Source organism: Odocoileus virginianus, chromosome 12 (assembly GCF_023699985.2).
Source record: "Odocoileus virginianus isolate 20LAN1187 ecotype Illinois chromosome 12, Ovbor_1.2, whole genome shotgun sequence".
NCBI lineage: Eukaryota > Metazoa > Chordata > Mammalia > Artiodactyla > Cervidae > Odocoileus > Odocoileus virginianus.
In genome coordinates, this window is record NC_069685.1 from 16,259,375 (window position 1) to 16,273,551 (window position 14,177).

A 14,177-nucleotide genomic window follows, 5' to 3' on the forward strand; every position below is an offset into this window, starting at 1 on the left:
AAATAGATGCTCTTTTCCCCAACCAGAGCACCCTGATTATCAGTTATTTAGGGCAGGAACCTGGCTTTATCTGTGTTTGTTAACCTATCGCATAGCACAGTGAACGGTACATGGTAAGTATTAAATGGAAGAAAGTATGACTATATCAGCTTGCTTCTCATTACTGGAAATGTTTGGTGAGTAAAATAAGATGGAAAAGTCAGATCGTGGCTATATCGCATCAGACTTCCTATTTTAAGATAGGACTTCCGGGTGGCTCAGCTGATAAAGAATCCGCCTTCAGTGCGGGAGACCCCAGTTTGATCCCTGGGTTGGGAAAATCTGGAGCATGGAAAGGCTACCCACTCCAGTATTCTGGCCTGGAGAATTCCATGGACTGTTTAGCACCAAAGAATTGATGCTTTTGAATTGCACTGAAGAATACTCTTGAGAGTCCCTTGGACTGCAAGGAGATCAAACAAGTCAATCCTAAAGGAAATCAAGCCTGAATATCCATTGGAAGGACTGATGCTGAAGCTCCAACACTTTAGCCACCTAATGTGAGGAGCCTGTGATTCTGGGAAAGGTTGAAGGTGAAAGGAGAAGGGAGTGGCAGAAGATGAGATAGTTAGATAGCATCACTGACTCAAGGGACATGAGTTTGAGCAAAAATTTCAGGAGACAGTGGAGGAGAGAGGAGTCTGGCATGCTGCAGTTCTTGGGGTGGCAGAGTCAGATACGACTTAGTGACTAAACAACAATTTAAATTTAGTAACAGAAACAGTGCAAATTCTTTCTCAATTAAGCAAAATTTTGTTGTTTTGTTAAGACTGCATGTTACTGTAACTATCAAAATTTAGCATCTGAATTAAGGTGTATTGTAAAAATATAAAATATGCCCAGGATTTAGAATACTGAGCACAGAAAGAATGCAAACTGGGTTTCATTACTTGTCAATACTTTTTTTTTTTTTACTTGTCAATTCTTTTGTGTTGATTACATGTTGAAAAATATTTTAGATATATTGAATTACATTTTCTATGCTACTTATAAAGCATTTACTTTTTTCTTTTTAATTTTTTTCAATGTGGCTACTAGAAAGTTTTAAATTACAAATGTGACTTGCATTTTACTGTTCCTGGGGAGCAGTGCCTTGGCCCTCTGCTGTGAGAAGCGAAGTCAGTGGTACTAAGGATCTTACCGGGACCCTTCTTGTGGGTGAAGTCACTTTTGCCCAGTGTACGCAGGGACTGATGTTTGTTTTCACAATTTCACCTCAGTTAACTCAAAACGTCAAATTATTCAAACTTTTGCAAAGTAATTTGCTAATGGTTCTTCCTCTAAATATGTAACTGAATTTTCAAGTAACATAAATATTTTAAATAGAACATTAATGAATTATCAGGTAAGAATGTACAAGGAGCAGATCCAAGAGTAGAGATTATATCCTTTAATATTTCTGTATGGTTGTTTCTAAAACTACTCTTTCCTCTGGAGAAAACTCTCTTGTTTACCAAATTAATCCCTCAAGGACTGACTTACATTGTGGAAGTATAGATATGTTGCATCATCCATGACTCCAAACAGGGGATCCATTTTGCAAAGAGTATATTACCCCGAGAATCCCAATGACAGGATTATCCTGGTTAAAACCACATGCATTGTAAACAGTTTAAGCATCCTCAAATAGTATCCATTAAATGAATATTCAAGATTTATCTGGATAGTGGCAGTTCTTTTAATCAAAGCGTGATTCACTTTTAAGAGTCACTCAAATTAGTTCCTATGCTGGCCAATCCATTTATACATTAATTTGTTCATTTATTCATTCAGCATGTATTTGTGGAAGTGCTATGTGGCAGTTACTGTTTCAGGCATAGAGAATTTAATACTTAAAAAATCCCAAGTTCTTGCTATTCTCAAGCTTTCATTCTGTAGAGCTCTAGAGAAAGACATAAAAACAGTGAATAATAACAGTAATAGGAATAATAAACAGTAGTAGGAAGTCAATGATAAGTGATTTGAGGGGAAAAAAAGGATAAGGGGAGAAAGGGATGTGTTATTTCATGAAGGATGTTAGGATAAGTTTCTCTGAGGAGGCAGCATTTTAGCAGAAAAGTGAATGAAGTTAGGGAGCTCTGGCCACTCAGCTCATCTACAGATGAACTGAGAAAATTCGCAACAGTCAAAGCGTAAGGTGGGGAGAGTGGTTTGCAGGAGGAACAGCATGGAGGCCAGTGTGTCTGGAGCTGCTCCCCAGAATCAGGTGGGAGGGACGGGGATGAGGCCAGAGAGGGAGCCAAGGCCGACATGTAGGGCTCCATCCTGGTCAGGTTTTGGCTCTTTGTCTGAGTGTGGTGAGACATCTCTGAAGGGTTTGGAGCAGGGGAATGGCACTACCCAGCCTTTGCCACAGGCTACATATATGTGTATTCTTGTTTACAAAAGGCAGACAAGTGAAAAAGTATTAAATGTTTCAGCCCAGATATATCATCATTACTTTTATACCTTTGTGTTTTACCTTAATTAAAAAAAAATTCATCTGGAATTTATTGTCTTCCAAGGGGTGAATTCTCTTTTATTCCACCTCAACTGACAGCCAATTTCTATGCCTTCCTTGCTAATTGCAATATAATTTTTCCCCATATTCTTGTGTTTCTAATAGTTTTCCTTATATATTTTGATATTGGACTGTATAATATATAAAGAATTTGTTTTTATCGTAGATTATGGTGAAAGTATAAGCCTTTTTCAGTGTAAAATGAGTCACTTTAACTTAATGATTTTTCCCCTGTGTGATTGTTTTTTACATTTTTATACTGAAGCGAAGGGAAAAAAGTAAGCACAAGTCTAGAGCTATGTAAAGCTAAACATGTATGGTGGTTCTCTTTAAGCAGTGAAATTACAATGGTTTTTTTTCTTTTCTGTGCCTTTTTCTAAAATGCTAACCTATGTATTGCTTCTCTGAGGAGATGTTTCCATATTTCAGCAAAGTGGCTAAGACCGGAGACTGCTCTGTGCCCTCATTTTCTCTGAGCCTTGTGTTTGCCGCACATTTGGATGCCTCAGAAGCATCATGACTACCTCTGGCTCCGCTACTTTTCCTGTTTCCCAATACAGATTGAATACCAGGTTAGAAATCTAGAGTCATGTTGGAATCCTAAGAGGGATTCTATTCTCCTCTCTGTCAGGTGAAAGTGAAAGTGAAAGTTGCTCAGTTGTGTCCCACTCTTTGCAACCCCATGGACTGTACAGTACATGGAATTCTCCAGGCCAGCATACTGGAGTGGGTAGCCTTTCCCTTCTCCAGGGGATCTTCCCAACCCAGGGATCGAACCCAGGTCTTCCACATTGCGGGAGGATTCTTTACCAGCTGAGCCACAAGGGAAGCCAAGAATACCGGAGTGGGTAGCCTTTCCCTTCTCCAGTGGATCTTCCCAACCCAGAAATTGAACCGGGGTCTCCTGTATTGCAGGCGGATTCTTTACCAACTGAGCTATCAGGGAAGCCCCTCTATCAGCTAAGTCTTTGCAATAAAAGTTCTCAGATATTTCTCATATCCATCTCCTACTTCCTAATCCTTTGTGCCCTGGTTTATTCTTTATCATCTCTCACTTGAAACTGATATCACTATAGGTTCCTAACTGATAGTTTCTCTGGCATTAGTTTTGCTTTCCTGAAACAGTCTTCAATGGGGTCATCAGAATGATCTCTCTAAAACTGTTAGGTAGTGATTACCTAATAGTCTTCAGTGATGCTTCACAATTGAGATAGTTGTTCCCATGATAGTCTGTAGTGGTGTTCTAAGATATATAAAGTCACCCAAAGAAAAAAGAGTGATTCCATTATCTTTCTATTAAAACAAAAAGGTGCTGTGGAATGGGCTACAAAATTTGCCCACATTTTAAAGAAACGTTACAGAAATTCCATAAATGTTGTGGGTATTTCAAGTTATGCCTCCACCTGTGTCCCTTTTCTTCAAATTCACTGCCATTAAAGGTGTTTTATTTTATTTACTTAAAAAAAAATTTTTTTTTTGGCTACGTTGCATGGCATGTGGGATCTTAGTTCTCTGACTGGAGATCAAACCCATGCCCCTTGTATTAGAAGCTTGGAGTCTTAACCACTGGACCACCAGGGAAGTCCTCTAGAGGTTTTATAGAAGAAAGGTTTGAGAAACACTGGTTCATATGAAAAAGTTCAAGCTCCTTCTCATAGCTTATCAAGAAGACCGGTATAATGAGACCCTTTTTTACCTTCACTATGAATTTTCCCTGTGTTGTGCTGAAATAATGAACGGCTCTTGGTTTGTAGAGACGTATTTTTGAATGCCTCGTCGCCTTTTCACACTGCTTTCCAACAGAGTACTTTTCCCTGTTTCCCTCAACTGTCTAATAACTCGAGCTCCTTCAAGAGTCTGTGAACTTTTAAGTTTAATTAGGTCCCATTTGTTTATTTTTGCTTTTATTTCCAATATTCTGGGAGGTGGGTCATAGAGGATCTTGCTGTGATTTATGTCAGAGAGTGTTTTGCCTATGTTCTCCTCTAGGAGTTTTATAGTTTCTGGTCTTACATTTAGATCTTTAATCCATTTTGAGTTTATTTTTGTGTATGGTGTTAGAAAGTGTTCTAGTTTCATTCTTTTACAAGTGGTTGACTAGTTTTCTCAGCACCACTTGTTAAAGAGGTTGTCTTTTTTCCATTGTATATCCTTGCCTCCTTTGTTGAAGATAAGGTATCCATAGGTACGTGGATTTATCTCTGGGCTTTCTATTTTGTTCCATTGATCTATATGTCTATCTTTGTGCCAGTGCTTTTGCACAACGAAGGAAACTATAAGCAAGGTGAAAAGACAGCCTTCAGAATGGGACAAAATAATAGCAAATGAAGAAACAGACAAAGGATTAATCTCAAAAATATACAAGCAACTCCTGCAGCTCAATTCCAGAAAAATAAATGACCCAATCAAAAAACGGGCCAAAGATCTAAACAGACATTTCTCCAAAGAAGACATACAGATGACTAACAGACACATGAAAAGATGCTCAACATCACTCATTATCAGAGAAATGCAAATCAAAACCACAATGAGGTACCATTACACGCCAGTCAGAATGGCTGCTATCCAAAAGTCTACAAGCAATAAATGCTGGAGAGGGTGTGGAGAAAAGGGTCCACACCCGGTTCTCTTACACTGTTGGTGGGAATGCAAACTAGTACAGCCACTATGGAGAACAGTGTGGAGATTCCTTAAAAAACTGGAAATAGAACTGCCATATGACCCAGCAATCCCACTGTTGGGCATACACACCGAGGAAACCAGATCTGAAAGATACACGTGCACCCCAGTATTCATCGCAGCACTGTTTATAATAGCCAGGACATGGAAGCAACCCAGATGCCCATCAGCAGACGAATGGATAAGAAAGCTGTGGTACATGTACACAATGGAATATTACTCAGCCATTATAAAGAATACATTTGAATCAGTTCTAATGAGATGGATAAAACTGGAGCCCATTATACAGAGTGAAGTGAGTCAGAAAGATAAACACCAATACAGTATACTAACGCATATATATGGAATTTAAAAAGATGGTAGCGATTACCCTATATGCAAGACAGAAAAAGAGACACAGATGTATAGAACAGACTTTTGGACTCTATGAGAGAAGGCAAGGGTGGGAAGATCTGAGAGAATAGCATTGAAACATGTATATTATCAAGTGTGAAACAGATCGCCAGTCCAGGTTGGATGCATGAGACAAGAGCTCAGGGCTGGTGCACTGGGATGACCCAGAGGGATGGGATGGGGAGGAAGGTGGGAGGGGGTTCAGGATGGGGAACACATGTAAATCCATGGCTGATTCATGTCAATATATGGCAAAAACCACTACAATATTGTAAAGTAATTAGCCTCCAACTATTAAAAATAAATGAAAAAAAAAAAAAAAGAGTCTGTGAGCAATCTCATCCTTCAGAATCCTCCCCCAGCCTGCTCTCCCCTCCCACCCCCAACCGTCTCACTGCTGTCCTCTGTGCATACTATTGTCATTGCGTGCCAGGGGTTGAACTTGATCTCTGCCCATGTTTCCTTAAGGGGATATCTTTCATTTCACCCTCCTAGAGAGGGCATTTGAAAGGGAACCCTTGGAACTTCGCCCAGCAGCTCATTACATTTTTCAGAAGACTGAAGGTTCTTCTGAATGGTGAGATTGTTCAGACCTAGCATCAGTGGGCCAGATTAACAAGGTGGCAGAATTGCTTCCTTAAAAAGTCAACTTGGGCCATCTCTGGCTTGTCCTCTTATAATAACTGTCTGAAAGAGGGAAAAGCCTTCCTCTTTACTCTTTCCCCCTAAGTAGTAAGCACATTCAGCAAGTCATCCCCTTTGTGGATGTGGCCTCTCTGTCGTCCACCTCCTCTTTCAGTAATGAGGTGAGAGTAGGGGTAACTTGGGTAGGGAAATAGGACATCCCAGTGCATTGTGCAGTATCCCATTGTCAGAGCTGCAAATAAAGCTCATAGTCCCTGTTTGGAATTGATGTTATCAATGTGTGTGCTTAATTAGTTAAAACCTAAGGAGAAGAGAATCTATAATATCAGAAATAGCACATTGATTTCAGTCACTAATTTAGTTCTACCAATCAGGCTATAAAGTTCCTGAAAGCCAGAACTGACCATCTCTATTTCGTGTTTCCATGGACAGAGTACTTGACAAATAAAAGGTGTTTAATTTCTTAATTTTTTTCTGATTATAGACCCAATGAAAATGATTTTAGGAACAGAAGAATTTTGTGAAAATAGGAAATAAAAAATGATTCAACAAACCAAAGATTATATATTAACAAAATATAAACTTGTACACCTTTTTTACTATATTAATATACTTTCTTTGCTAAATGGAAATTATAAGATTTTATTCTTAAAAAACAATTTTATAAAACTTTAAATATTCTTCTACAGGGTGATTTTCATTGCTGCAGAATATTTAATTGATAAATGAAGAAAGAGTAGTCAATTGATCAGTAATAATATTTGTCAGACATTTGTCAAGCATTTTGTGTGTGTGTGCTTTGCCACATGGTTTACATGTATAATAGCATTACAACTTCATAACAGCTCTGCAGCAGGAATTTTTATATATTCATTTGCACCTGAAGGAGCAAAAGCTAACAGAAATTAAGTAGCTTGCCCAGCGTCACAAATACTCAACCGAGAGCCAGCAGAACTCTTAAAAGGTATTCTATAATTTATTTAGGATACTTCCATCCCTGAGCTTTATGGTTGTTTCCAGTTTTCTCACAGTGATAAATAGTGCTGCCTATGTTGAACATCCTTAGAGCCAAATCTGTGTACATATTTCTGGTCATTTTCTTCAGAAAAATTCCTAGAAGTGAATTTTTGGCCTTCACTTGCTTTTCCCTCTAAGTTCAAATCTAATACATACACAAAATGGAAAATTTGGAAAATACAGAAAAGCACAAAATAATAAAGCAAAAAACTATTGATAATCTCACCTTCTAGATATTACCATTTTTAACACTGCATTCTTTTTTTATGTATATGTGTACATACATATTATATATATATATAGCACTGTATGGGCTTCCCTGGTAACTCAGCTGGTAAAGAATCTGCCTGCATTGCAGGAGACCTGGATTCGGTCCCTGGGTTGGAAAGATCCCCTGGAGGAGGGCATGGCAACCCACTCCAGTGTTCCTGCCTGGAGAACCCCATGGACCAGAGGAGCCTGGCAGGCTGCGGTCCATGGGGTCACAAGAGTGGGACACGACTAAGCGACTGGGCACAGCACAGCGCTATGTATGCCGTTTCTGTTCAGTAGTTAGGTCGTGTTTGGCTCTTTTGTGATCCCATGAAGCCCATTGGGCTCCTCTGTCCATGAGTTCTCCACACAAGAACACTGGGGTGGGTTGCCATTTCTTTCTCCATGCACTTATACACACACACATACATATAAGTGTAGTGTTATATATAACTGTATTGAAGCATATACTTTATATTTTGTTATAGAAAATTGTATGATATCGCCTGCATCTCTTATGTCTTCTGTGTTGGCAGGTGTGTTCTTTACTGCTGGCGCCTCCTCGGAAGCCCATATATTATAGAAAATTATATGATATTGCTACATGTATAAATATCTACATGTTTTCTTTGTAGGTAATCAATTAACTAATTGTAGAAACCATATTTTGGAGTTTAAGGAAAGTATACTACGCTTAAAAAACAAAACAGAAAGAAATCGCCAAGAGTTGCTTAATGCCTTCAAAGAAATGAAGCTTGACATTTCAGAGAAAGAACATGATGCAAAAAATGCAGGTTTGCATTGTTTTTGTTTTGTGTATGGTGGTTTGTTATGTAATCTTTTGTGTTTGGAAATTTAGATTTTATGCTTTCTGATTTTAGGGCATTTCTTTCCAGTAGATATAACTAAATCAGTACTCATTCTTCTTACTATGAAACATGCAAAAGTGTGGTAAGAGGCATCACTGATAAATTTCCTCTCACTTGTACCTCGAAAATGGTCCATTTCTATTTTCTGTCTCTGAATGGCACCACCATCTGTGATCCATCTGACAGAAGCAGCCAGAAACCTGCACATCCTCTCTGAATCCTTCCTCTAGCATACTTCTCCCATGACCTGTCAGTAAGCAGTCCTATTCATTGATAATCCTGTATATCTCACAAATCTATCCACATTTTTCTGTCACCATCTCTACTACCCTAATCAGGCTACTTTCATGCTTCATCTGAATGACTGCTAACATACTTCTTTTTCTCCCCTTTCTCTCTCCAGTCTTGTCCCCACCTGTTTATGCTCATGTTAGCCAAAGTGAAGGCTACACTGTCCTGCAAATGAACTTTCAGTGGCTCCCCATTTCTTCTGGATGAAAAGTTCTGCCTCCTGCTTCCCCTTCTGTAATCCAGTACCTCCCCTGAACTCAGCCCCTGGCAGCCGCTGATAATTTTCCATAGTTTTCCATTTTACAGAATGCCATACAAATGGAATCACACAGTGTATAACCTTTATGGACTCTTTCACTTAGCATAGATTCATCCAAGTTGTTATGCGACCAGTTGTGTGTTGCTTAATAGCATTCCACCATATGGATGTGCAGTGGAGAGGTTGTTTCACCAATTAAGACACATTTGGATTGTTTTTCAGGTTTCTTTGTTCTTTGGTGATTACAAATACCTGCTGCTGTAAGCATTAGTGTACAGATTTTTTTGTATGAAGGGAATTTTCCTCTCTTTAGGATATATATCTAGGATTTATGGGCATATGATAGGTGGATGTTTAACATTATAAGAAACTGCCAAGATGTTTTTCAGAGTGGTTGTGCCATTTTGGAGCAGTGTATGAGAGTCACAGTCACTCCAGTTAATTATAGCCTCTCTGGTGTCATGGCCTCTCATAGTTTTAAGGTGTATTTCTCTGGTGACTACTGATGTTGAACTTTTTTTATGTGCTCCTTGGCCCTCCATATATCTTCTTTGATGAGATGCCTGTTCAGATATTTTACACATTTCTAATTGAGTGTTTTTTTTCTTGTTGTTGAGTTTTGAATATTAAAAAGCATATTAAAAAGCAGAGACATTACTTTGCCAATAAAGGTCCATATAGTCAAAGCTATGGTTTTTCCAGTAGTTATGTATGGATGTGAGAGTTGGACTATAAAGAAAGCATCAAGAAAGTTGATGCTTTTGAACTGTGTGGTGTTGGAGAAGACTCTTGAGAGTCCCTTGGACTGCAAGAAGATCAAAACAGTCAATCCTAGAGGAAATTAGTCCTGAGTATTCATTGGAAGGACTGATGTTGAAGCTGAAACTCCAGTACTTTGGCCACCTGATGCGAAGAACTGACTCGTTGGAAAAGACCCTGATGCTGGGAAACATTGAAGTCTGGAGGAGAAGGGGATGACAGAGGATGAGATAGTTGGATGGCATCACCCACTTGATGGACATGAGTTTGAACAAGCTCCAGGAGTTGGTGATGGACAGGGAAGCCTGGCTTGCTGCAGTCCATGGGGTCACAAAGAATAGGACACCACTGAGCAACTGAACTGAACTGTTGAGTTTTGAGAGTTGTACATATCCTGGATACATATCTCATGGGTGTGTGATTTGGAAATATTTTCTCCCACGCTGTGATTTGTCTTATTATTCTCTTTGTGGTGTCTTTCAGAAAGCAAAAATTTTTAATTTTGATGAAGTCGAGTTTTCCTTTTTATGTATTATGCCTTTGATGTTGTATCTAAGAACTCTTTATCTAGCTCAGGGTCATAAAGATTTTCTTTTTAGGTTTTTAAAAAATTTATCATTTTAGAATTTACATTTAGGTCTATGAAACTTTTGAGTTTATTTCTATAAATGGTATGAAGTATAGGCAAAAGTTCAGTTTTTATTCAGTTCATTCGCTCAGTCGTGTCCGACTCTTTGCGACCCCATGGACTGCAGCACGCCAGGCCTCCCTGCCCATCACCAACTCCTGGAGCTTCCTCAAATTCATGTCCATCGTGTTGGTGATGCCATCCAACCATCTCATCCTCTGTCGTCCCCTTCTCCTCCAGCCTTCCATCTTCCCCAGCATCAGGGTCTTTTCCAACGAGTCAGTTCTTCGCATCAGGTGGCCAAAGTATTGGAGTTTCAGCTTCAACATCAGCCCTTCCAATGAATATTCAGGACTGATCTCTTTTAGGATGGACTGGTTGGATCTCCTTGCAGTCCAAGGGACTTTCAAGAGTCTTCTCCAGCACCACATTCAAACACCACAGTTTATATTATTGGAGTTTAATTGCTTTACAAAGTTGTGTTAGTTTCAGTTGTATAATGAAATGTATCAGCTACATGTATACGTGTATCCCTTTCCCCCTGGACCTCTCTCCCTCCCCTCCTTCCACCCACTGAAGTCATCACAGAGCTCCCAGCTGAGCTTCCTGTGCTATACCACAACTTCCCACTAGGTATCTGTTATACACATGGGTGGAAGACCAAATAGACAGCTCTCCAGAGGAGATGTACCGCTGTCCAAGAAGCACGTGAGAAGATGCTCAGCATCACTCTTTATTAGAGAAATGCAAGGTTCAGTCTTTTTCATGTGAATGCCTAAGTGTTTTAGGACCGTGGGTTGAAAAGGTTTTTCTTTCTGCAGTTACCTTTGCATTGTCTTCAAAAATCAGTTGACCATATTTGTGTGGCTCTATGTCTGTATCTCTGTTGTCCGTAGGCCTGTGTGTCTGTTTGTTCTGTAGTACTCCACAGCATTGATCACTGTATTATGCATTATGAATTAAATTGGGTAGTGTACGTCCTTCAGTGTTGTTCTTCTTTTTCAGAATTATTGGGGAAAATTTGAATGAGTGGAGTCATTAAATGTTGAGAGGCTAGAAAACAAAGTTATAAAAATACAAGCTTTAATGATGTGATGTTAAAGTGGTAGAGCAGGCCAGCTAGAGCATGTTTCGGCTCTACTTCCTTCGTTTGGAACCATCTGTTCTCTTAGCCTCTGGTTGTGTCACTCATAGTGTTAGATTTACATTAAATACCTTGAAAATAAATGGGCTTCCCTGGTGGCTCAGATGGTAAAGAATCCACCTGTAATGCAGGAGACTTGGGTTTGATCTCTGGGTTGGGAAGATCCCCTGGAGAAGGCGATGGCTACCCACGCCAGTATTCTTGCCTGGAGAATTCCATGGATAGAGGAGCCTGGTGGGCTACAGTCCATGGAGTCACAAAGAGTCAGACGTGACTGAGCGACTAACACTTTCACTTCAAAATAAACATGAATCAATAGTCTTTGAGCTATATTTTATAGCTTTACGATGTTGTTAATTCACAGTTGATAGTATGTATCCTATATATTGAATACTAAATCGTGAATTAACTTATTAACTACTATGTTAAAAAATTTTAGTGGAAAGAGAAGAATCCCTATAGTTGTGAACTCAAAAACCTTATCTTTTCTCTTTTACAGTTGAGAAGAAAGTGAATGCCTCAGATACGAATGAAACAGTGTCTGATGCATTTGAAGTCTTAAAGTTCTTTTTCCCTCATCTAAGGAAAGTAGACAGAATTTATCCTGATGTAATCATGGGCAGAGAGAAAACAGGTGGTAAGAAAACTTAGCATTGGAAGATCAAATACAGACATTTTGATCATTGGAAACATCTTTAAATTTTAAAATGTAATCAACTCATATGATATTCATACAGACCCCCAGCCTATCTGGCATTCATTTGTATTACTGGAAATCAATGTATTGTCTTGCAGAAAAAGATCATTCAATAAATATTTGGAGACTTGAATTTAAATCCAAGTTTAATGAAGATGCTTTGGAAATAAGTCAGTATAAGCCAGACATCATTAAGCATCTGTTACGTGCTTGGCAACTTTTTTCTCCTTTTTTTTTTTTTTTTTATTTTTCCATTTATTTTTATTAGTTGGAGGCTAATTACTTTACAATATTGTAGTGGGTTTTGTCATACATTAACATGAATCAGCCATGGATTTACATGTGTTCCCCATCCTGATCCCCCCTCCCACCTCCCTCTCTACCCAATCCCTCTGGGTCTTCCCAGTGCACCAGGCCCGAGCTCTCGTCTCATGCATCCAACCTGGGCTGCTGATCTGTTTCACTACAGATAATATACATGTTTTGATGCTGTTCTATCAAAACAACCCACCCTCGCCTTCTCCCACAGAGTCCAAAAGTCTGTTCTGTACATCTGTGTCTCTTTTTCTGTTTTGCATATAGAGTTATCATTACCATCTTTCTAAATTCCATATATATGTGTTAGTATGCTATAATGTTCTTTATCTTTCTGGCTTACTTCACTCTATATAATGGGCTCCAGTTTCATCCATCTCATTAGAACTGATTCAAATGAATTCTTTTTAATGGCTAAGTAATATTCCATGGTGTATATGTACCACAGCTTCCTTATCCATTCATCTGGGAGAAAAGGGAACCCTCTTACACTGTTGGTGGGAATGCAAACTAGTACAGCCGCTATGGAGAACAGTGTGGAGATTTCTTAAAAAACTGGAAATAGAACTGCCATATGACCCAGCAATTCCACTTCTGGACATACACACCAAGGAAACCAGATCTGAAAGAGACACATGCACCCCAGTGTTCATCTCCTTTGGTTTTGATAAATCTATTTCTTATCTGGTTGTCTTCCTATTGCCTCATCTTTCTGAGGAGCAAAGTCAACAAAAGCCTTACAGAAGAGGTAATGCTTGAGTTAAGCCTTGAAGAATGAGTTCAATTTCACCAGGTATAGGAGAAGAGAAAAAGTATTTGCATTGGAAGCAGGGATATTAGGTTAAGTCGCAGAACACCTGCCATTCCCACCAACCACGTTCATTCCAATGAGTGAGTCATTCCAGGTCAGAGGTCAGCAAACCAGAGCCTGCAGGCCAGATTTGCCTGTCTTTAAGAAGCCTTATTGGACCATAGTCATGCTCATTGTTCACTTGTTGTCTCTGACTGCTTTTGTGCTGCAGCAGCAGAGATAAGTAGCTTCAGCAGAGATGATACAGCCCAAGAGCTGAAAATTGTACTGTCTGGCCCTTCAGTAGAAAAAGTGAGCTGACCTCTGCTCTTGGCAGTTCCTTGGGAATAAACAGTGTTGGTCTATGTCACATGCCTCTAACAAATCTGTTGTGTTGGGATGGAGAAGCCAGGTGACATTGTTTTCCATCTACTGAATTCTGTGTCCCATATACCAAGTTTGATGTTTTCTTTGATTATCTCATTTCATTCTCACAATCCAATGCAGTAGGGGCTGTGATTATCTTTATTTCTTACCTGAGGCCTAGAGAGATGATGGAACTCTCTGAGATCACACTTGTAGAGGTCTTCACATGCATCATATTCCTTCCTAGAAGTATTTTAATTGTGGCCTATAAATATGTACATACACATGAGTGAATGTATGAAAGAGTGCACACCAGACAAAACTACATTATACAGAAAGAGGAGGAGTTGAAAGACACAGAAAAGATAAAATCAGTCCCCAGTAACTCTTAAGATACTGGATACCAAGGAGAAGCCCAGCCTTGGATAAGCATCAGAAAAGATAAACCAAAGCCCATGATATAGAGTGAAAGGAAGGAGAGAGAGAGGTTGGTAACTGGGAAGAGCAATGGAATTCCTTGTGTGGGAGCTCGGG

At 39.3% G+C, this 14,177-nt stretch overlaps 1 protein-coding gene across 6 annotated transcripts in view; it reads left to right on the plus strand.

Moving 5' to 3' along the window:
• Positions 1 to 14,177, plus strand: part of MGAT4D (MGAT4 family member D) — a 61,985-nt gene that overhangs the window by 20,965 nt on the left and 26,843 nt on the right. For all 6 annotated transcript variants that reach the window (XM_070474827.1, XM_020891210.2, XM_020891205.2 and 3 more), the window contains exons 2-3: positions 8,161 to 8,319; positions 11,975 to 12,112. In XM_070474827.1, the coding sequence (XP_070330928.1) occupies positions 8,274 to 8,319; positions 11,975 to 12,112 (184 nt within the window). In that variant the 5' untranslated portion in view covers positions 8,161 to 8,273. The remainder of the gene's footprint in view (positions 1 to 8,160; positions 8,320 to 11,974; positions 12,113 to 14,177) is intronic.